The 23,618-nt window shown below is 34.4% G+C and overlaps 1 protein-coding gene across 4 annotated transcripts in view; it reads left to right on the forward strand.

Moving 5' to 3' along the window:
* LAMA1 (laminin subunit alpha 1) overlaps positions 1-23,618 on the forward strand; it is a 155,665-nt gene that overhangs the window by 123,614 nt on the left and 8,433 nt on the right. For all 4 annotated transcript variants that reach the window (XM_007487695.3, XM_007487697.3, XM_007487696.3 and 1 more), the window contains 18 exons: positions 1,270-1,452; positions 1,738-1,892; positions 3,879-4,022; positions 5,081-5,214; positions 6,122-6,272; positions 7,480-7,604; positions 9,090-9,240; positions 10,995-11,139; positions 12,343-12,484; positions 13,905-14,019; positions 14,461-14,631; positions 18,220-18,371; positions 19,220-19,405; positions 20,247-20,382; positions 21,366-21,478; positions 21,949-22,138; positions 22,768-22,926; positions 23,405-23,558. In XM_007487695.3, coding sequence (XP_007487757.2) covers positions 1,270-1,452; positions 1,738-1,892; positions 3,879-4,022; positions 5,081-5,214; positions 6,122-6,272; positions 7,480-7,604; positions 9,090-9,240; positions 10,995-11,139; positions 12,343-12,484; positions 13,905-14,019; positions 14,461-14,631; positions 18,220-18,371; positions 19,220-19,405; positions 20,247-20,382; positions 21,366-21,478; positions 21,949-22,138; positions 22,768-22,926; positions 23,405-23,558 — 2,706 coding nt within the window. The remainder of the gene's footprint in view (positions 1-1,269; positions 1,453-1,737; positions 1,893-3,878; positions 4,023-5,080; positions 5,215-6,121; positions 6,273-7,479; positions 7,605-9,089; positions 9,241-10,994; positions 11,140-12,342; positions 12,485-13,904; positions 14,020-14,460; positions 14,632-18,219; positions 18,372-19,219; positions 19,406-20,246; positions 20,383-21,365; positions 21,479-21,948; positions 22,139-22,767; positions 22,927-23,404; positions 23,559-23,618) is intronic.

Genomic DNA, 23,618 nt, shown 5'->3' on the forward strand with positions numbered 1-23,618 from the left:
TTTTCTTCCCAATTTAATTTAACATGATACCTCTTACCTTAAGTTGAAAATTCAATACTATTTGAAAATGGGAAAACTCAAGTCTTTAAACTGACAGACCTTTGTCAAACCAGTGAGATTTTCAAAAAGGAAAAAATGATAATAAAATGAATACTATTTCTCCAAAGGCATTTTAATTAGCTAGTTCACTGTCAAGATTATCTAGACTATCTCTGAATTTGATTTCCCTTTTGGTATTATTAGTTCCTAGGTTAGCTAGGTGGCACTGTGTTGTGAGCACTGGGCCTAGAATTAGAAAGAGCTGAGTTCAGATCCAGCCTCATATACTTCCTAACTATATGACCCTGAGCAACTCACTTAGCCCTCTTTGTCTCGATTTCCACCTCCATAAAATGAAGTAGAGAAGAAAATGACAAACCACTCCAATATCGCTGCCAATTAAACACCAAAAGGGAGTGACTCAGACACAATCAAAGATGACAAAATACAATTCCTTTTTTTTTCTAGTATCAGTATTCTCAACAGTGTGTTGAAACACACTATATTTGCAGTACAATGTGAAGTACAATACAATTCAACTTGCAAAACTAAAAATCTCTTTCAAAATAAAACAAAATGTGGAAAATAGGGAGATATTATACTTCCAAGTGACAAAATTCATGTTGGACCTGAAATCAGTAGAGACTTACATTTGAATCTTAGCCTTATTTCTTATTAACTGTGTGGTCATGCTTAAGCCATTTTATCAGTTAAAGCTTTAGTTTATTCTTCTGCAAAATGAAATGGTTATTGGGCAGCTGGTGACTCAGTAGATGGAAAGCCAGACCTGGAAAGAGGAGGTTTATGCGTCCTAGCTGGACTGGACAACTCACTTAACCTCCATTACCTAGTCCTTAACATTCTTATGTCTTGAAGTCAATACACAGTATTGATTTTAAGACAAGTTAAGGGTTTAAAATAAAGCAAAAATGGCTGACCCTAATGGTTAAGGACACTTGGTGATTTGTCTTCAATGTACAAAGTTACTATTTTGTGATATTTTTACTGAAAGTATTATTGCATTTGTTACTAAAGAAAGTCACATAGTGTGGTGCAAAGTCCTATACTTTCTACAAAAGAAAGCCATAAAGGACTTTGAGTTTTGTCTCCCATAATTTGTAAGGATTATTGCCATGTTGTGATAATACATAAAATTAAATTTACTCTTCTTGTGGCGATGTCATTCAGTTTGAGTGATTACAAGAGGGTGCCTGTATGTTTACATTTCAGGTAACTGGGATGCAGGACTGAAAACCAAAGAGTTGGCTAGAGTTGCTAATGTCAGTGCCATGAGCATTTTAAGTGACGTTGTGGATTTCAGTCAGAAGCTACTCCATACATCATCCGAATTGTCCAGGGTTAATGAGACATTGAGAAAAACTACTCATATTTTAAGTGACTCATCAAAGACTAGTAAGTCTTTCTTCATTTTAGGAAAACCTTTGCACCAATGCAAAATCTTGCTGTTGCTAAGCATAAAAATCATGATTCTATCTACAATCCCCAAAGAGTCTGCATAATGAAAAGAAAAATGAGTCAATGGCAGGCTTTTTAAAATAAACTTTCTTCAGTTCTTTGTGCTCTGTGTGAATTTTTCACACGTTTACTAAAGGCGGTTGAGAGTTATCCAGAATTTTGTCCCATGCATTCCAGTAATGAGCAATTAATTTTTCTCTACTCCTTTCTATTCCTTCATAGCTTCATTGGTTGAAAAGAAAATAAAAGACGTGAAAACACAAACCAGTCTTTTATTTGATCGTTTGAAGCCTTTGAAAAAGCTAGAGGAGAATTTAAACAGAAACCTCTCTGAAATTAAAGAATTGATCAATCAAGCCCGAAAGCAGGCAGCATCTGTAAGTACAAAAATATAGAAACAGCTTTTATACATAAAGAATTCCTTGTGCCCTTCTCATTTGAAGGATATTTAAAGTTAAGACTTTCAGCTTTCATTCTTTTAAATTCCTGCTTTTGTGCTTTAGGTTATAGAAGTGTCTCGTAACACACAAATGTCTCATAATGCAAACCCTCTCCTGTTTTTTGACATTCATTCAATAACCGATTAATGTGGGTCTTGAGAATCAACATGATTTATCAGCTTTGTTATTTCACCTAGGTCACCTTGTAACTTGACTCCTGTCTCTTCCCTTATTTTTAAAATATTCTAAGTCCTATTCAGAATGTTCATGCAGTAGGCATTGCCTTCTGAAGATATTAAGAATACATAATGAAAAAATATATATATAATGGGGGGAGGCAGGTAGTTGACTCAACGTATAGACAACCAAACCTAAAGATGGAATGTTCTCAGATACTTCTTAGCTTTGCAACCCTGGGCAAGTCACTTAACTCCATATTGCCTAGCCCTTACCTTACTACTCTTGTGCATTGGAACCAATATATAGTATTGGCTCTAAGAAGGAAGGTATGGGTTTTAAAAAAGGACTATCAAGATTCTTTCAATTTTGAGAAATAGTACCTAACTATTCATGAAAATAAAAACCACAGAATCAAAAAACGCATAGGTGTTGTTTGTTTGTTTTTTGAGATACTGGATAAAACGGACCGGAGCTGTGATTTTATTGGCATAGGGAACTAACTCCTGGTTGAAGAAATTCCTTCTAACAATGCAGGCGAGCACTTTCACTGCAACTTATAGCCTTGGAGAGTTGTCTAGAACACTAAGAACATAAGTAGCTCTCCCAGAGTCACCCAACGAGTATGTATCAGACAAGGCAGGATTTAATCCCTGGGCTCCTTGGCTAAAAGTCTGACTTTTCTACTAACTATACTACATTTTCTCTCTGATAATGATTAAAAAAAATCATTTGGAATATTCATTTATTCAATAAATACATATAGAATACTAAATTCTAGGCATGCAATTGGGTGTTGAAGGAGATTCAAAGGTGAATAAGGTTCATTGTCTACAATCTGGCAGGGCAATAAGGTGTATGTATATGTATATGTGTATATATATGGTGACTAAAGTGACTAAAGTATAAGGAAGTATTTGATAAGTGCTATAAAAGGGAAATTATAAGAATTCAAAGGAAGGAGACATTATTTTTAGCTAGAATAATCTAAGAAGGCTTTTTTCCCTTCCATTTGTATATCCACCATCTTAATTCTGGCCCTCATCACCTCTAAACTCAATTATTGTGATAGTTCATCAGTTACAGTGTACCTGCTTCTAACCTCTTCAGTCCTGTCCTTTATAATGCTATATTCCATAAGCATAGATATAGTTATGCTATTTTCCTAGTCAAGACATTTGGCTACTTAACTGATATAAATTCCTAGCTTGACATTTAAAGATCTTTACATTTGAACTAATAAGATAATTGTATAGGTGCCTGATTTTAACTGCTTAAGGCATTCATTAAGAATTACTCAATTTTCAGTGGATTAGAGAGTCAGACTGAAAGACCTGGATTCAAATATGACCTCGGACACTTCCTAGCTCTATGACTCTGGACATTGCCCAGCCCTTGCTACTCTTCTGCCTTGGAATCAATACATAAATTGATTCCAAGATGGAAGGTGGTAAGGTTTAACAAAAAAACAATAATTCAATTTCCTATATAAAATAATATTTTGACATTCATATGCATTCCCATTTTAAGCTTTCTTACATTTAAAAAATTGAATCTGTTCATACACTTTATAAAAGTTGTGACATTATCTAATGATAAGGCAAGGAAACCCATTTGCCCATGACTCCTAGTGAAAATCAGTTACTAAATCACATTTCTTCTTTTAACTTTTAGGTAATTGAGAGCATTTAGTGTTAAATAACCCAAAATATTTAAACCCTTTCATTGTTTTGTTTTGTTTTTCAGATTAAAGTGGCTGTATCTGCAGATCGAGACTGTATTCGTGCCTACCGGCCTCAAATATCTTCTACAAACTACAACACCTTAATGTTAAATGTTAAAACCACCGAACCCGATAACCTCCTGTTCTACCTGGGTAGCAGTGCCAGTGTAAGCAATCAGTGCTATGGAATACAACTTAAGAATTGAGCTGTAACCCTATTTTTCTAAAGGGTTAATTAAATGTGTGTGTGTGTGTGTGTGTGTGTGTGTGTGAGAGAGAGAGAGAGAGAGAGAGAGAGAGAGAGAGAGAGAGAGAGAGAGAGAGAGAGAGAGAGAAAGAGAAAGAAAAAGAGAGAAAGAGAAAGAGAAATAGAGGCATGGTGAGATTGGCGAGGCCTTTGTGGGTCTCTCCTTTTGCTAGAGTAATGGCATTAGCTGAAGCATCATTACAGTCCTACTAGAATGAACATGCCACTTAGCCTTGTGCCATATTGAGGAAACTCTTCTTTTCCCCCTCTGCAGTGTTTTTGGACAGGACTAAATTATGTATGTATAAATAAATATATATATATATATACATATATATACATATATGTATAGACATGTATAACATATACAGAAACCTATCTATATGTGTGTATATGCATACTTGTTTATATTGTGTATTTATCACACATAAAAATAAATATATGCTAAATATATATTTAATATATTTGTTTAATACTTGAAAAAAGTCTGTTATCTTTTCTTGTGTCCTATTAGATCACAATAGTGAAATGTAACTTTTCAGGAATTTACCTTTAAAATGTATCTATGGCCCATGTTCATGATATGTTTTATTATTGGGGGGGGGTTATTCTTACAATACAGAATCTTTCAGATTCAGTTGATGCTTCCTAGATTAAAGAGTAAAGAAAAGAATGCAATGAGAAAACATTTTCACGCTGCAAGTGACCTTGAAGAAGAAAAAAATTATTGGGGTTGTTTTTTGTGCAGGAGGGAATTAGGATGATGGTATTTCCAAGGTAAAGAGGTATTAGAATCCTACTGAAGCTGCTAGTATGGAGCAAGAAAGGGAATATTAAGGAAAGTACCATGTAGTTTTAAAAATATAAAATAAGTAAAGAACATTTGCTTTGAAATGTTATTGGTGGAACAAAATATCTTCCATTATATAAAACTCACTCATTTTCAATGCTTTCTTCACCCCCTCACCTCAACTCTAGTCTGACTTCCTTGCTGTGGAGATGCGGCATGGGAAGGTGGCCTTCCTTTGGGATGTAGGTTCTGGTGCTTCAAGATTGGAATTTTCAGACTTCACTATAGACAACAATAAATGGCACCAAATATATGTAACCAGGTAATGAAGATTTTACAAAATAATTATGATAAAACATATTGAGTGGGAACTTCAAAGCTCTCCTTTGAACTTTGCCAGTAGAAAAGAATATATGTTACTAGATAGTTTTTCTCTACTATATGATATGAAAAAGATTTCAAAGAATATGTTATTTTGGTTATCTTTAGAATTTTAGATTAAGTTTGAGATTTCCAGATTGCTAAATCTGAAGGAAGATAAAGCAAAATATGCCTTATTTACTCAGAACAATTTTCTGTCCCCAAAATCACAGATCAAACATTTTACCCATCTTTCAAATTAGTTCATGTTCTACTTCCACATTGGAGTCTTCTCTGATGCATCTGGCCCATCATAACAATAATAATAATAATAATAATGAACAACAAGAATAATAATCATCAACTAATCTTTATATAGCATCTACTATGTGCCAGGCACTATGCTAAGCACTTTACAATTAGCATTCCATTTGATCCTCATTACAATCCTTGATGGTAGGTACTATTATTGTCTCCATTATCCAAATGAAGAAAGTGAGACAAATAGAGGTTAAGTGACTTGCCTAGGGTCACCCATACAATGTTCAAGAGTGGATTTGAGCATAGGTTTTCGTTATACTGATTTTTTTCTCTCATCACTCATATGTACCCTGTATTGCCTCTGCTGCATATTTTGGCATTTAATCACCTGTCATATATTATTACTTAGATGTTTTAGTGTGTGTGTGTGACTCATAGAACTCTCTTCCCATATCCCAACTAGATTGTAAGATCCTTGAAAGGAGGAACTAGGTTTTCTGCAGCCCCTAGAATAATGCTATGGCTTGAGTGGATATTTAATTAATATTTAAGTTGAAAGGGATTGAATTTCCAGAAGTATTTATTATGTAATTGTTTGTGATTATTAGATTTGGAAACACTGGCTCATTGAGTATAAAGGAAGTAAGTTCTACCCAAAAGTCATCAACCAAAACTGCTAAATCTCCTGGGACAGCTAATGTGCTTGATGTAAATGAATCAACAGTAATGTTTGTTGGAGGCCTTGGAGGGCAAATAAAGGTAAAAGAAAAAAAAAATTAAAAGTTCTATATCACATGCTCACTTTGCCTGCAAATGAATTACTTCCTGAACAAATATAACTTTGTCTTTTATTTTTAAACTCTTCCTTTCCATCTTAGAATCGGTATCGTAAATTGGTTCCAAGACAAAAAAGTAGTGGTTAGATAATGGGGGTTAAGGGACTTGCCCAAATGTCTGAAATAGATTTGAACCCAAGACTTCCCATCTCTAGGATTGGCTCTCCATCCACTGAGCCACATAGCTGCCCCTCAAATTCCTTTTTGCTGGAGCCATGTTTCTCATAGGTGTGAGGATGTAAGATGTAGTCTTAAATCCTCTCTCCTTGGCTTCCAAAGTTGACGCTATCCATGGTGCCATGATGCCTGGGGAAAAGAGGAAGTCCAAAATCTTCCTCTGACCAAGGAAGTAAGAGGAGACCTATGCCCAAGGTTGAGGCCAAGGCTCAGCTCTCACCCCACTCACAGCAGATTCCTTCTGGGCGGGTTAGCTAGAAAGTTCTCTAATCTCTGTCAGCCATTCAATTCTCTGCATTCTAAAATAGTTCTCATGTCTTATTCAGGAGCCAAAGGGCATGACCAAGTCCCTCGTTCAATCAGAGCAGACTTCCTTTAGCCTAGATGCCTAAACTTTTCCCCCAACCCCAGTGAACAGTTATACTGTTTTCTCACCTGATAAATCTTTTTAGGGCTTTGTATTGTTTAAGTTATTCTTAACTAGGCTAGGGTAATTGTCTGGGCCAGGGGCATCAAATTCAATTAGAAATGAGGGCCATCTAACTGTACATAAGGATCAATGCTGGCTACATTAGCAACTCAATCTTAAAATGTAATATAATCTATGTTTTATTGTATTTATTTTATACATTTTACTTTAAATTTTATTTTAACTATTTCCCAGTTATATTTTAATGTGGTTTGGGTGACCCCAGGGAGTGTTGTGGGCTGATGCTGATCTCCTTTCCAACCTTGCATAGATTTTAAGAAAATATAGCAATTGAAAAGTATAGGTAAATAAGTTGTGTTTTTCCTTTTCTGGCCATTTGCTTGTTTGTTTGTTTTTCTAAGTTTCCTGATTTTGGAGGTACTGAGTTTTAGTTTCTGTAGCTATTATATCATTAACCTCAATAAATTTTTATGGTATTTAATATTGTTTTGCTTCACAAAGATTATGTCTTTATTTTATTTAGAAGTCTTCTACTGTGAAAGTGACCCATTTTAAAGGATGTATGGGAGAGGCATTTTTGAATGGAAAATCTATTGGTTTGTGGAACTATATTGAAAGAGAGGGCAAATGTGATGGATGTTTTGGAAGGTAATATATTCCCACTTTAACTTGTATTTTTTTAGTATATAATCTAGAATAATATAATATATTATATATGTCATATATAATAGAATAATATAAAATAGAATAGTAATATAGAATATTTTAGTATTTAATAGTAATGTGATTAATTATTTATGTAAATCTGGGCCTACAATTCAGTGGTATAGGCAACTTCCAGTATGGAAAACCCTCTCCATTGTTGTGGATAAGCAATTTGTCTTAAACTAATGATCTATTCAGAGATGTCTGAGATTTTTATTTTAAGTGATTTGCCTATTTTCCCACAGTTAGGGTTGGCATCATTCTACCTCTCTGAATATTTATGTATATATTATCAGCATTTTTTAAAGGATGACAAATATTGGATGCTAGCTACTCCATTGCCAGATAAATTTTGTAATCATGTTTTTCTTTGGAGGCATATTTTATTTTTTAAATCTTCCTAAGAAATATGGTACTTTGTAGTAACATGGAATACTATGTAATTATGTAATTTATACAAAAATCCTAAAACATTTTGAAATGTCTATATGTATAAATAAATGTACCTTGAAATGTCATCTATAAGTCCTTTATTCAGAGACTAAAGTCTCCGAATATAAAATACATTGTCGTTTGTGATTCGATCTGGTTTTTGTTTTTGGTTTGTTTGTTTTTTTGGCATAGATAATAGAGTAGTTTCTTATTTCCTTCTCCAATTCATTTGACAGGTGAGCAAACTTGGGCAATCAAGGTTAAGTGACTTGCTCAGGATCCCAAAGTCTGAGTCTAGATTTGAACTCAGCAAAATATGTCTTCCTGACTGGCAGCCTGGCACTTTATTCCCTGTGCCACTTAGTTGTCCTATGAAATACCTAGACCACCTGCCACAAAAATCTGTTGTTGATTAGTAGTTTTTCAGTCGTGTCTGGCGCTTTGTGACCCCTTTGGGGTTTTCTTGGCAAGGATGCTGGATCTCTGAACACATAGAGAGTAATAGAATGGTTAAAAAAATATGGTTAGCTGTTGGATTACTTCAAACCAGCAGAGGGCGATAAATGATAGTATAAAAAGGAGAAAAGCAGTAAAAGGGGAGGGGAAAAGAGACAGTTATAATAGTGCTCCAGTTTTAAGATTTACAATAATTATTTATGTATTTGAGAATTTTCTTTTTAGTTCAAATCTGTGTGAATTGATTTTATTATTTCAAAACTTTCTCAAATCTGAAATAAACAATGTAATTGAAATGGAGAGTTGGCTTGAATGCTCTTATTCATGCCAATCATCAAATTGCTATTATTTGGTTGATTATCAAATTACGGACAAAACAGTTGTGCCAAAATCTGTATGATAGAAATAGAAATAAAATTGATGATTCTTTAAAAAATGAACCCACCTATACTACCTGCCTGGGAACATATTATAACTTTTATTTTATTTATTATGTTAAATTTTATTGAATGATTATTTAAATATTCTTTTCTTTTGTAGTTCACAGAATGAAGATTCTTCGTTTTATTTTGATGGTAGTGGATATTCAATTGTGGAAAAGACACTGCGGTCCACTGTGACACAGATAATAATGCTTTTCAGTTCCTTTTCACCTAATGGCCTTTTGCTGTACCTTACTTCTAATGACACAGTAAGAAACCGTTTATATAGTGGTTTGTGTGTTCTTAGGTTACTATATTAATCTCTGGCTCTCTGTGTATTTTGAACCCAATTGTTGGACGTTTTTTATGAATGTTTGCTTAGAATGGCTTTTTGTGAATTTCTTGCCATCAGAACTTGATATTCCAGTTTCTCATCCGCCCCATCTCATGTTATCAAATATGTTTGCAAGCCTCAATATGAGTAAACAGTGTGGCTTGGCAGCCAAGAAGGCTCCTATAATTTATAGTAATATTAGTAGAAAGAGTATTTACAGATATAACCAACACAATATAGCTTGCTGGATAATTGGCTGGCTTTATTTATAGTCAGGGATACCTAGGGTCAAGTTCTATTGCTGACACATACTGACTAGGTTCCTTACTTAAGGAGATCTCCTACCTTTCAGTATCTCAGAAGATATTCACAGAAGACGATTATAGGATAGTGGTTCTCATACTTTTTAAATTCACGGTACAATATTTTTTGTCATGAGGCAGCACAATCCAAGCTTTGAACAGCGGTGTGAGAGATTTGGGATATTTAAAAAGAATCATAAGCCTATAGTTTAGCAACATGCAGTTTCTCTTTGATAAGAACAGGTATCTCTGTTGTGTTCTTGGTGAGTTTGAGGTCAGATGTGTTTGGAGGTTAGGAGTAAGTATAATAGGCAAGTGGTATTTGTTTTGGAGATATACTTATTGTATTCTGAGTGAATAGAATTTATATTCAATAAAATCATTTCTAAATGTTTTGCTATCTGTAAAAACAATATCCAAAACTTTGCAGCAGCCCTAGTTAAACTCATAGCCTACTAGTATTCTTTGAAATGTTTGTTTCAACACTGCTGTAAGACTTTAAGTTATAGGCAAGTTAGCAATAAGCATTAATGGAAGAAAATTCTAAATGGGATAGCTCTGGATCCATCCTTGTCCCTGCACCCCCACCCCACACTATCTATTGCCTTCCTCCCACCTTCAAGAAGACCTGACGCTATGCCATAGAAGTATTGATAGTAGGGGCTTAGAATTTTTTACCTTGGGAAATATGCTAGGTGATCAACTATTTGAAAGACTGACATACTGGAGAAGGATTAGATTTGTTTTGCTTTGTTCTAGAGGGCAAAACTAGGAGCAATGGGTATGAGTTGCCAAAAAACTGATGTTAGCTCAAGATAAAGACACACTTTGTAATAATTAAAACTATCTGAAAGGGGAATGCATTTCCTTGAAAAAGAATTAGTTCCTCATAATTGAAGGTTTTCAAGAGGATGCTACATGACCAATTATAGGGAACATCTCTGATACAGTTTTCATTAGATATGACTTTCTGGCAGCTTTTAACAAGTCTGAGATTCTATAACTTTTGGGGAATTTTGTATGCTGAAAATACCTCTCTCAAGTTTGAAGTGAAGACTAACTTCACAGTTTGCTATGAGTGAGTATTCAGTGTAATCCATTAAGACGAAGATGTTGAACATGAAATCTTTTCATAGGTTTACAACTTTCAACAAAACTTGAGTTTTGCTTTTATTGGATTTTTGTTGTGTACTAGATGGATACTCTGGCAACTGCTGTCAAATCAGCAAGTAACATGGTAATTGATTATTTGATTGCATCTAGTTTTCTCAGATTTTTCCCTTGCAAAATATATTGCTGCCATCACCTTTAGAAATAAAATTTAAAACTTCATCACAGAAATTTACCAGTAGATAATTGCCTCTTTTGTTCTTTTTTTCTCCAACAGAGAGATTTCCTCTCTATTGAGCTGGTTGATGGCAGAATTAAACTAACTGTTGATCTTGGTTCAGGCCCTCTAGTTCTAATTACAGACAAACGTTACAATAATGGAATCTGGTACAAGATTGCATTCCAACGTAACAGAAAGCAAGGTAAGAAACATTATGAATGGACTGGAATGAATGTAGTTATAATAGGAGATTATATTTCCTGTAATATAACTATTTCATTTTACTTTGAGTTTCTGAACGTATGCTAATAAAAATCATTTCTGTAGTATTTGTCCTTATAAAATATGGTGACTTTAAAATGGTCTTTAATATAACCATTCATTGAAAACTGTATGTTTTACAACTTTAAAAGTTGAAATCAAATCAATAATCAACTACATAGTGTTTACATTTAATAGAGGCTTAAAAAAGGAAATAGCATGGGGCAGTAGAAAAAGTCATGGTTTTGGGCGAGAGAACTTGAGTTCAAATCCTGACTCTACTGCTGAATATTTGTGTTACCATGAGCAAATCTCTTAATCTATTTGAATCTCATCTAGAAAACGCGAATAAGAGAACCTCTAAAATTTTTCCACTCTCAATCTGTGATACTATTCTCTATGGTCGTAAAATTTATCAGATGAAGATTAAATATATGCATCCTATCTAACTTTCCTTTAGACCAATATAGAATATACAATTATTTTAAATTTTGTGATGTCAGATAGACTTATTAACTAACAATATTATCAAAGTCCAAGTCAAATTATTTTTTTATTTCTTAAATTTTTATTTAGAATATTTTTCCATGGTTACATGATTCATAATTCCGCCCCCCAAAGCCAACAAGCAGTTCCACTGGGTTATACATGTATCATTATTCAAAACATGTTTCTCTTATTCATATTTGCAGTAGAGTAATCATTTAATATCAAAACCCCACTCATATCCCTATTGCACTACGTGATAGAGCATGCATTTTTCTCATGTAGTTGTGGTTCTTTCTCTGGATGTGGATAGCGTTCTTTCTCATAAGGTCCTCTGGATTGTCCTGGATCGTTGTATAGCTGCTAGTAGAAAAGTCTATTCCATTCAATTGCACCATAATGTTTCAGTCTCTGTGTACAATATTCTTCTAGTTATGCACATTTTGCTCTACATCAATTTCTGGAGGTCATTCCAGTTCACATGGAATTCCTCCATTTCTTTATTCCAAAGGATTTTTTTTTTAAAGAAAGATTTTACACTGAGATTTGACAGTTCTCTGCTTAGATTAGGCATAAAGACAGAGTTTAGCAAATAAAAATGTTAGTTTACAAAGCCATTCTGATTTTCTTCTTTGTCCACCTCTGTGTCCCCTTTTAGGACTCTTAATAGTTAATGATGCATATAACACCACTTCAAAAGAAACAAAGCAAGGGGAATCTCCTGGAGGATCATCTGACTTGAATCGTTTGAATAAGGACCCGATTTATGTTGGAGGATTGCCCAGAACAAAAGTTCTAAGGTGTTCTGTTGGAAAACAGAATTTTTTTTTCTGCCATTGATTACCCAATTTTAATCAGTAAATTAGTTTGCTATGTAGTAGAACAATTGGTGGTTTAAAAAAAGCACTGCTTATCATAATTGAAGTTCATAATTTTGTTAGTGGCACCTCAATTCTCTGTCTCTCCTATATTCGTTACCTTATTATTAACTTTGACTCTTTCCTTTCCCTCATTTTTCATGAACAATTAATTGCCAAGTCTAGTAAATTACACATTTATGTCAACTCTCACACAGACTGCCGTCCTCATTAGTAGAGATTGTACTAGATCCATCATGTATCTTCCCATATCCACTGTCTTCCTTTTCCAATACATCCTACATTCTACTAGTAACCTCTCTTCCTTATATATAGATCTGGTCGTGCCATTTCTCTGTTCTCAGTCCCTTAGTGGCCCCAAATAAATAGTTATGTAATATTACCCTCCTGCCTTTTACCCAGCTAAGCTCAACTGATTTCTATCTCCTGAGCAGGCTCTTGTTCCTTATGTATGGAATACATAGTATGGAATCCATAGTGTAACATCTCTTCACCTAATACCTATCTAGACAACTCAAATACCACCTCTGCCATGAAACTTGACTTAATTTTTCTTTTTCCAACTCCTAATACAACTAATAATTTCTTTATCTTGGAAGTTCACATAGAGCTTTTTTATACCTTGATAGTATGCATATCATGTATTAGTATTTGAGAGAAAGAAAAAACAAGGAAAGAGAGAGAAGGAAAGATAAATTGGAGTGAAGATGTTATTCTTATCTGAAGGGCAAGGTCGTGGATAAACAGTGTGAATAATATATCTTTATTGGTTCTTCTTGCCATATTAATGTCCAAAGGAAATTGAATTGGCTGTATTATAGTTAAATTCAATTAAATAAGAATTTATTGGGATGTACCAGATGGTATGCTAGGTGCTGGGGATGTAAGGGGGGAAAAAAACAGCCATTGCCATCAAAGAACTTTTATTCTGCCACATTTGGGTTTTGGAGGCATATAGGAAGATCTATGATACACAAAATTATTGTGATGAAGTTTCATTGTGAGTTTTAAGATGCTTAGGCTCTGTTTTAGTATAGATGTTAAAATGTTAAGTTATTCAAGTTTCATGAGGGGGTCAATAATATCATTAGATATCAATCAATATAACTCAGACAAATTCATATCTTTTTTTGTCCCTACATAAAATCATTTTGCTCATTTAAGGGTGTAATAAATAGAAATTCATTTTAACCATGTGTTCATTTGTGGGATAAGTTGTTTTGATTGCACTAGGAAGTAGCTTCTCCATATCAGATTAGGTCCTCTTTTTTTTTTCCTTTAAAAAATTAGAAATTTGGAATTGAGTCATATAGACTTTTTTGTTTCCTTCTTTTTCCTCTAGGAAAGGAATTACTAGCAGATCATATGTAGGCTGTATTAAAAGTCTGGAAATTTCCAGGACTACTTTTGACTTACTCAGAAATTCTTATGGAGTGAGAAAAGGATGCTCACTGGAGGTATGAAGTATTTTTTATTAAGATTATATTGTATTGGGACAGCTAGATTGCTCAGTGGAGATAGTAGAGCTCTGGGTTCAAATTTGACCTCAGACACTTCCTAGCTTTGGGACCTTGGGGCAAAACATTTAACCCCAATTACTTAGCCCTTACTACTCTTCTGCCTTGGAATCAATACACAATATTGGTTCTAAGATGGTAGGTAAGGCTTTAAAAAAGAGCTATGTAAATATTAGTGAATTGTCATCATATATATATGATGACAATTCACTAATATTTACATATATATATATATATATATATATATATATATATATATATATATATATATATATATATATATATATATAAACAAACATAAAACCCTCACCTTCTGTCTTGGAATCCATACTGTATTTGTGCCACCTAGCTGCCCCCGATTGTTCTCTTTTTTTAAAACAGCCCATCCGAAGTGCGAGCATCTTCAATGAAGGGTACATAGAATTGCCACCCAAACCTTTGTTGACAGAGTCTGAGTTGATGGTAACATTTGCCACTAAGAACAATAGTGGTATCATCCTATCTGGCCTTACCACAGGAAAAGAGAAGAGAAGTCGTCGACAGGCAAATGTGGTGAGTTATTTTAAACACTACAGAGCTACTGGTTTAATTTATTGAAGAAGCTTTTAATAAGCGCCTACTATGTATAACATACAAAGAATGAAGCAATAGTGTTTGACCAAAAGAGGGGTAAATTCTACCTGTAATCAAAGAAAGGGGTATGCTATGTATACAAATAAGTATATGTATCCAAAGTAATTTTAGGGTCAGAGTAGGGCAACTTGGTGGGGGGGGGGTCAAAAAAGATAGTGTCTCAGCTGAGCCTTAACTGTTGTTAGAAATGTTAAGAGGTAGTAGTAAGAAGGGAAAGTATTTCAGACATGAGCAAAGAGGCAGGGGATAGAATATTGTGTAAGGGAAATAGCAACTATGTCAGTTTGTCTGAAAGGTGGAATGAATGAAAGGGAATAAATAATGTGCAGTGATTCTGGAAAGGTCAGCTAGATTCAGATTATTTCCTATCAAAGAGTTTCTTTTTTATCCAACAGGCAATAGGGAGCTATTGAAGTTTCTTCAGAAGGTCAATGCAGTTATATCTGTGCACTAGAAAGATTAGAAAATTGTGTGGTAGATGAACTGAAAAGGGGAGTAGGAAGCAGGAATGACCAAACAGGAAGCTATTACAACAGTCTAAATGAATAGGTTATAAGGGTTTGAACTAAGTAACCCTGTAAGTGAGGATAAGATGAATGAAAGGAATGTGTAGAGTCAACTTGTTAATTAATTGGATATGAGGTTAAGGGATAGTGAAGGATTGATTCACTTGATTTACAGCCTGGGTAACTAAAAGGATGATGAGCCCCTTCAAAGAAATACAGAAGATTAAAGACCTTTGGAAAAACTAAGAGGTTTAAAAATAACTTAAAATATTAAAATGGGATATACTATTCCTTATTATTTCTGTCATGATTTTCATGAATTCAGAAATAAACTTTCATATATAGCAGTGGTTTCCTTATATTGCTTGCAAATGCATGATCCTCTTTACTTTTAATAACCAAAAATGAAAAAAAAGGTATCTAATGATTTGATTTTTCCCCTTTTTTTCTTTCTTCATTTTATGATTCTTAATATTCATTTCTAATGTTAAAATGTCATGCGTTCAGGTGCAATAGATTTTATTAGAGAATTGCTAATATGAATATCTGTGTCTTCACCTTTCACACTGGGTCTGAAAAATTCAGAAAAAAGTGTACATCTGACACATAGTATAAAATAATAAAAGTAGCTGGGGGAAATTTCAGTTAAGTGAAACTGAGTTAAGTTCTATAAACTCAAATTCATATGGAGTTGTAGTAACATCATTGTCAATTGGTGTTGTTTTAGTAAAGGAAAAAATATACAAATGAGTAAACTATATTAGAAGGATAGACAGGAAAGTATCTTTTAAACAGAATTGTAGACTATCTTCAAAGAGGATGGGGTGACAGAAGGAGACCATTTCAGTTCACTAAAGTAAACAACATAATTGCTGAGTATAGTATTAGAGAAACAGTTGCCCTATAGGCAAGCTAGGGGAAAGCAACACTTACAATGGAAAGGCAGTCTGGGAAAGCAACTGCATTGTAGCAGAGGGAAAACAAATGTAGTATGTAAATTGGATTTGTCCACCCTGATCCAGTAAAGACCATCAAGTTGGCCCTCCAAAAGTCCATAGAATCACAATAATCGGGATGATGAGCTGATGGAAGCCCCAGCAGTATGAAATGGCTGACCTATGCTCATGCACGCTCAAGGTTCTAAGGGAAATTACTGCCTGCTGAGGTTGAGGTTGAGGAATACTAATCTTTCTTTCCTGAAACATGAGTTTGAGTTTACCTCCAGAATGAAAATGTTATATGTGCTTTTTTGAAGAATAAAGAACCTAGTTGGGCCTCTTTGTAAATCTGTTTTTTGATGGGCCACTATATAAAGATGGAAACGGAATAAACACTTATGAGACAACGTACTATTTGCCAGGCACGTTGCCAAGAATTTTTTCCAAATATTAATTCATTGATTATTTGGTTCTAGCCTACCTTTCTAGATTTACTATATATTTCTCTCCCTGTATATGAGTTGGTTTCCAAGTCTATCTAGTTTCACTTTGTAGAAACTACTTGAAAGGAGGGACTAATATTCTCTGACATGTTAGTTTTTTACTTTCTAATTGCTTAAACTATGTTATTCTAGAGAATAAAAAATCAAGAAACAGAAATAATTAGGTTTTGGATTATGTATTAAGAGCCTGAGAATTTCATGTGTAGGAGATTATCTGAAAGATAATTTCACCTGTTCTGACTCAAAAGCTATTCTTTTTAAACAAAAATACCATTACTTAAATATGAACACTGTTGTAATAATTAAAGTAGTGGAAGATATAAATTATTGGCATATAAAAGAGTGGATGAGTAAATTGTGGCCGCAGAAAATATGTTTTTAAGACAGTGTCTTGTTTTAAATCAAATATAAGGTGGTCGCCAGGGAAAAATTCCCAATTATTAAATATACCCAAGTCAGCTGGGTTTTATAGAGATTTTAATTAATACAAATGTGGAATTAAAGAAAAGGAGAGAAAGAGAGAAAAAGGAGAATAATGAGAAAAGGATAGGCCAGCCCAGGGCAGCCCTGGCCAACTCAGGCCTAAGCCCTAAAAGAAAGATCAGTCAGTCCTTAATCACTCACCACAAGATCTGTCCAAGCAAGGATTCTAGTGACACCAGGCCAGCTTCATCTCAGCTGACTCCACCAGCTCCATCCTGAATCTGAATGTGAATGTGAATGTCTTCAGCTCCTTTTTAACCTCCTTTTAATGGGAATTTTCTCCTATGTCGCCTCCCCTAAATTCTTACACCTACCAATCACAGTAGACGTTTTCCAAAGGACAGACCATTCTTAATTCACACCTAAGAAGTCTAAACTTTTGAGTAATTCATGCCTGAGTAAGTTCTCACCTCTTTACCTTTTGCAAGTTCACAAGTTGCCTGACCTTTATAGGTACTTAGCATCCTTTTGTATTAGTTCTAAAAACAGGCAGAGCGTAAGAACTTTTTGCCTTATTATAAGTATGGGTTTAAGTACTTTTCATTGTTCAGCAAAGAGTTTACAACTTTATCTTCCCCTAAAGTATGCTTAAGTAGGGGTGGAGTAGAGATCTTCACATTCCTGATCTAAGTAGAAGTCTCACATTCCTGATCTAAGTTCCTTCATTGTTTAAAATGCGGAATGGTCTTAACCCAACCTTATGAAGTGGGGTCTGAGAATTTTTAAGGTTCACACTGTCTATTTCCATGTAGACCAAATTTAAAAAAACAAATTTTTTTTAGTCAAAGTGCTCAAGTAGCTTTATTGCAAAGCTCTATTCATTTTAAATTTTGAATATTTTATCCTAATTGTGAAGGATACATCTCTTTAGCATATAATATTTTTCTTCTTTATTGCTTTTTGAATGAAACATGTAAAATACTTTATATACCTTCACTATAAAAATACTAGTTGTTATTTTCTTGACAGAAAAGCTCACAAATTAAGTATTTAGATAGCATAAAAGAGAACATTTTGAATTAAAATTAGAAAACTAATGTCCTATGGAAAACCTCTCTTCATTTGAAATTTTCACAGCCCTTCTTCTCTATCATGCTGATTGACGGTGATCTTGAAATACATGTTAATCCTGGGGATGGAATGAGCACTCGAAAAGCCACCCTCAGCTCTACTACTGGAACATACAGTGATGGGCAAGAACATTCCATTGTTTTAATCAGGAATAAAAGGTACTACATACATACTGAACTACTTACACATACACTCACATATGCATGTAGTAACCATGTCATTATCAGATAAAAATATATCTCCATTAGAACTGACATAATTTGTCAGTTCTAATGTACTGAATATATGTATATATATATATATATAATGTACTGAAATAATATAATATGGATAGTTTTATTTTTCACAGATGGTATTATGCAGAGATTTTATTATCTTGTGATATGTTGAGGCCTCAGTATATATAACACCATTCTTAGGAGTCCTTCTAGGGCTTCTTTAAAAATATAACTACCTTATAATGAGTTCCTTTTGATTGGAACTTATGCCAGACTGTCTTTATGACAGATTGTTCTTTCCATAAGTTGTTATCATATCAAGGTACGAGGATATGTGTATGTAAAATATTCAGAATGTAGAACACCTTGTATACTGCAATAGAGGACTGTAGAAGAGTTTAGAGAGCAGCCAGGTGGCAGTCCTAGTGTCAGGAAGATTCATCTTCCTGAGTTCAAATCTGGCCTCAGGCACTTCCTAGCTGTGTGACCCTGGGCAAGTCACCTAACCCCCATTGCCTAGCCCTTATTGCTTTTATGCCTTGGAACTGATAATTAGGATCAATAAAATAAAATTCTAGGTTTTGATGTTTAAACAATCTCATTTATATTGAAGTGTTTTAATTGCCAAAGTTCAGTTGTGAAAAAACATCATGCCATTTTCAAGAATAAATCATGTCTTTTCACTTATACATGGTTAATCATTTTTTGTTTTAGAATACTAATAGAACTGGTTTGTCCATTTAGGAACAAAATGACCTAGCTTTTTGCTTTTTACTTTGAATTTTCAGAACCATCACAGTACAAGTAGATGAAGCCAATCAAACAGAAATGAGATTTGGGGCATTGGCAGAAACCAGGATCCTAAATGTATCCCACCTATACATAGGTGGAATCCCAGAAGATGAAGTCATTTATGCTTTGAAAATCAGGAAATCCTTTTACGGCTGTATAAAAAACTTAATCTTCAATATGGAGTAAGTCTAAATAAATAACCAAAGCTTTTGAAGGAAAAACTTTGTAACATTCTACTTTTACATGATTATTAATCATTTGTGACCCATTTCTATTGGATAAATATCCCAAAATTCAAGTTCTATGGAAATCTGATACAATTTTAGTATCTGAGAATAATCATAGGATTTTATAAATGCTTGATGAGTAACAAATAGACTTTCATGTGATATTATGAGAGTTACCTAATTATTCAAGGATGTTTTTCTTCCCTGAGTTTTTGAACCTCTAGAAAGTTGACTTCAGATTATTTATGCCATGTAGGTTGTACTTGGAAGAGTATGACATGGTGATTTTTTGTTTATTTTTTAATTACTTATCCCTTATGATTATAGAAGAGCCTACCAAGGTTAAAGTTTTGATGAATATTGAGAAGAAACTAGTATTGAGAACTTATATTGCAGGCTTATTTTAGTTCATCACTGAAATCACAGCTGTACAAATGGGTTGACCATGTTTAAACTAAAAACAGCTTCCAAGGAAGTACTTTGTGTACTGAAAAGTTGTAAATATGAGCTATTATTAGTCCATGAAGATTTTGTTTCATTCCAGTTCTCAACCTGAAACACCAAAATGGCCTCAGTCAGACCCGGTGATCTTCAACACATGAATCCATCCAATAATGTTATATCTTAACTACATTGTAAAAAGACTAACCTAATCAGAATAATCATGTCCCTTATGTTATCATCATAGTTTTGGTTTTATTTAAAATATTTTAAATATTCAAACATTAGAAATTATTCTTTCTGCATGGGTTTATGGCATGGTACACTAATTTCTGGAACCCTTTCTGTTGCCTAGGCTTTTAGATTTCAGTACTGCAGTGCGGTATGAGAAAGTGGACATGGACAGCTGCCTGCTTACAGAAAGGCTTCAACCCCTTATCCACGAAGAGGATGTGGAACGTCAGCCAGAGGCTCACCCATTATTAAGCCTTGTAAGCATAGCTCTCTGTAATCGAACTGTGATTGTTACAACCGTAATCCATAACAGTTCAGCTGCTGTCTGACAAGTTAACAAATATTGGAACAAGAGCACACTGTGGCTTTTTTAATGTAAAAATTAAATATGTCAGAATAGCTAATATAGGTGAGCAGCCTTTAAAGAAACAAGTATTAGAGTTATGTGACCAAAGTCATAATGAATGACATTTTTGTTGTTAAATTAATATTTCTCTTTGGAGGCAGCAAGGTGGCTAAATGGATAAAATGCTAGACCTAGATCCGAGTTCAAATTTGGAGTTAGACAGTTAATAGCTGTGTAATCCTGGGTAAGTCACTTAATCCTGTTTGCTTCAATTATAAAATGATCTGGGGAAGGAAATGGCAAACCACTCTAGTATCTTTGCCAAGAAAATTCCAAAAAGGGTCACAAAGGATCATACTGAAACAATTGGACAATAGCAAAAAAGAGCAAGAGGTCTACAAGCAACAGCCTGAACTATAGCCTATGCTGTCTGCTTTTGAACTCAGGATGGTTTTTACATTTTAAAAATACAATAAATCTTTGGCTCACAGCTCTAGGTGGCCGACCCCTGAAGGGGATGGTGGTTGGAAAGTATATGCTGTGACCTATCCCTCACCACTCTTCTGCCTTGGAACCCATATGGATTCTCAGACAAGGGTTTTTAAAAAGGGTAGGAGGCAGTCAGGTGGCTCAGTGTATAGACCGCTAGGCTTGCACTAGAGAAGACCTGGGTTCAAATTTGGCCTCAGATGCTTCCTAGCTGTGTAACCCTGGGTAAGGCACTTAACTCCAATTGCTTAGCTCTTAACTGCTCTTCTGTCTTAGAACTGATAATTGGTATAGATTCTAGGACAGAAGGTATGGGTTTAAAATGAAGAAAGAATGGAAGAAAGAAACTAAATGTTGCAGATGCATAGACCACTGAAGTTTGATTTGTTTGTTTTTTCATTACAGGAGCAATGTGTGGTAGACGGAGAGCCAGACTATGTCCCCAATGCCCATCAGTTTGGCCTGACCTCAGGCAGTCACCTAATTTTGCCTTTCAACCAGTTTGCTGTAAGAAAGAAGTATGTATGTCTCAATTCTGAAATATGGCCCATTACTTTTAATTTAAACCCATGAGGAGTCCTTTTAGGATGTGGAATTTTGGTAATTCCCATAGAAGCAACTAGGATTAATCTTTCTTCTTTCTTTAAAGAAGCAATGAGTAATTAGGTGGTACTGTGGATAGAACACTGGGACTTGACATGGAAAGCCTGATTTTAAATCAAGCTTCAGATACTTACTAGTTCTATGACCCTGGGAAAGTCACTTAGCCTCTGTCTATCTCAGTTTCTTCAACTATAATAAGGGAAATTTGGGCACCTAGGTGGTGCAGTGGATAGAGAGTGCCAGACCCCTGGAATCAGAAAATCTCAAATCTGAATTGGAATCCAGATCTTTCTTCTTGACCTCAAGCCTAGCACTTTTTACCTACTTACTCTTTTTGACGAAAGGATTCAATTTGCTGTTATTGTTGTTTTTTTCTCCCCATAAGGCTTTCAGTGCAGCTTTCTATCAGAACCTTTGCCCGCAGTGGTCTGATTTACTATATGGCTCATCAGAACCAAATTGATTATGCAACCCTTCAGCTTCATGAGGGACAGGCCTACTTCATGTTTGACCTTGGGAAGGGGAAAGCCAAAGCCTCCCATCCTGCTTTTCTCAGTGATGGAAAATGGCATACGGTAAGTACCAGGAGATTTATATTCAGTTCTCCAACATTTGTTAACTTCAGCAGATAGCCACTCTCTTGTTTTACTTAAACAGAAACATTCCCCTGACTTAACTATGTCAACAAGCTAAAGAGTAGTGAATTACAGCCACTCAGTGACATAAATATACTAAAACTTTTAGATGGACTTTGACTGAAATGGATGTCTAAACTTAGCATTTTTGTTAACTCTGGGTTTTCAGTTTTATCAAAGGTTTATTAAAAAAGAATTGATAATACTCTTGTAAATATATGGCTTTTTCAGTGTACTTTTTATTTGGTTATTACTATAAACGTGGGCTTGAGGACTGTGTTCTCTGTTCTCTTGGGAAACAGGATTTATGAGTGAAATAAAAACAGAATTTTTATGATGGCTAAACATAAAAAACTGTTATTCTGACATTTGTGCAACCCGATTAAAAAAATCTAGAACGTTGGAAGGATAATAGGGAAAAGCCTATTAATTTAGAATATATTAAGTGGAGTTCTTTTTCCCCAGTTCATTGTAGTTTGTTATTTCTGTCTTAGGCATACAGTGAGGAATTATTGTTGTTGTAATTAGCAAAGAGATTGTATAAATTCTAAATTTTGTTTCAATTTCAGGTGAAAACTGAATACATGAAAAGAAAGGGCTCCATCACTATTGATGGACAAGAATCAACAATGGTGTCAACCATAGGAGATGGTAACACCTTAGATGTGGAAGGAAAATTTTACCTCGGAGGCCTTCCATTAAGTTACAAAGCCAAGAATATTGGAAATGTAAGAAGCCTTCTCTAATAGTGTCAGTGATATAACTCAGTGGTACATGTGTTTACTTTGCATAAGAAATTAATCTTCATAGTCCAAATCAGGCAGTCTCTTTTGAAACTTTTATTTTTTAATTGTTTTATTTTAAGTTGTCTCAGTTAGGAAATGCCCAGCTTTATAAAAGATGTTTACAAATCTCATGTTGTTCACTTCTAACTTGTCTTTCTAAGACTGAGGTATTGATTGCTTTGATGATAGAGTAACAATTTGACCAAATCTCAGAGAACATAAAGTTCTTCTCAATTTATACTGGTGATGGCCCCACATTCCTCCCATAATAACTAACTGGAATCAATAAAGAGCCTTTTTTAGGATATTGGCATCATAAATACTCAGTGTTATGTTGAGGATATGGGCAGTTCTGTGGGACAGTTTCATGAAGGATCAGCTTTTACTCTAGTTCATTTTTGTCATATTCCTTTTGGTTTAGATTACCCATGGCATCCCTGCCTGCATTGGAGAGGTAATGATTAACAACAAACAACTTGACATGAACAACCCAATTTCTGCTTTTTCTTTAAATAAATGCTATACAATGACACAGGAAGGAACTTTCTTTAATGGGACTGGATTCCTTGCCCTGGGTAAGTAATATTCTATTCAATTAATAATACATTTACCTACTAAGTGCAAAGTGTTGTTCA

Source organism: Monodelphis domestica, chromosome 3 (assembly GCF_027887165.1).
Source record: "Monodelphis domestica isolate mMonDom1 chromosome 3, mMonDom1.pri, whole genome shotgun sequence".
Classification (NCBI taxonomy): Eukaryota; Metazoa; Chordata; class Mammalia; order Didelphimorphia; family Didelphidae; genus Monodelphis; species Monodelphis domestica.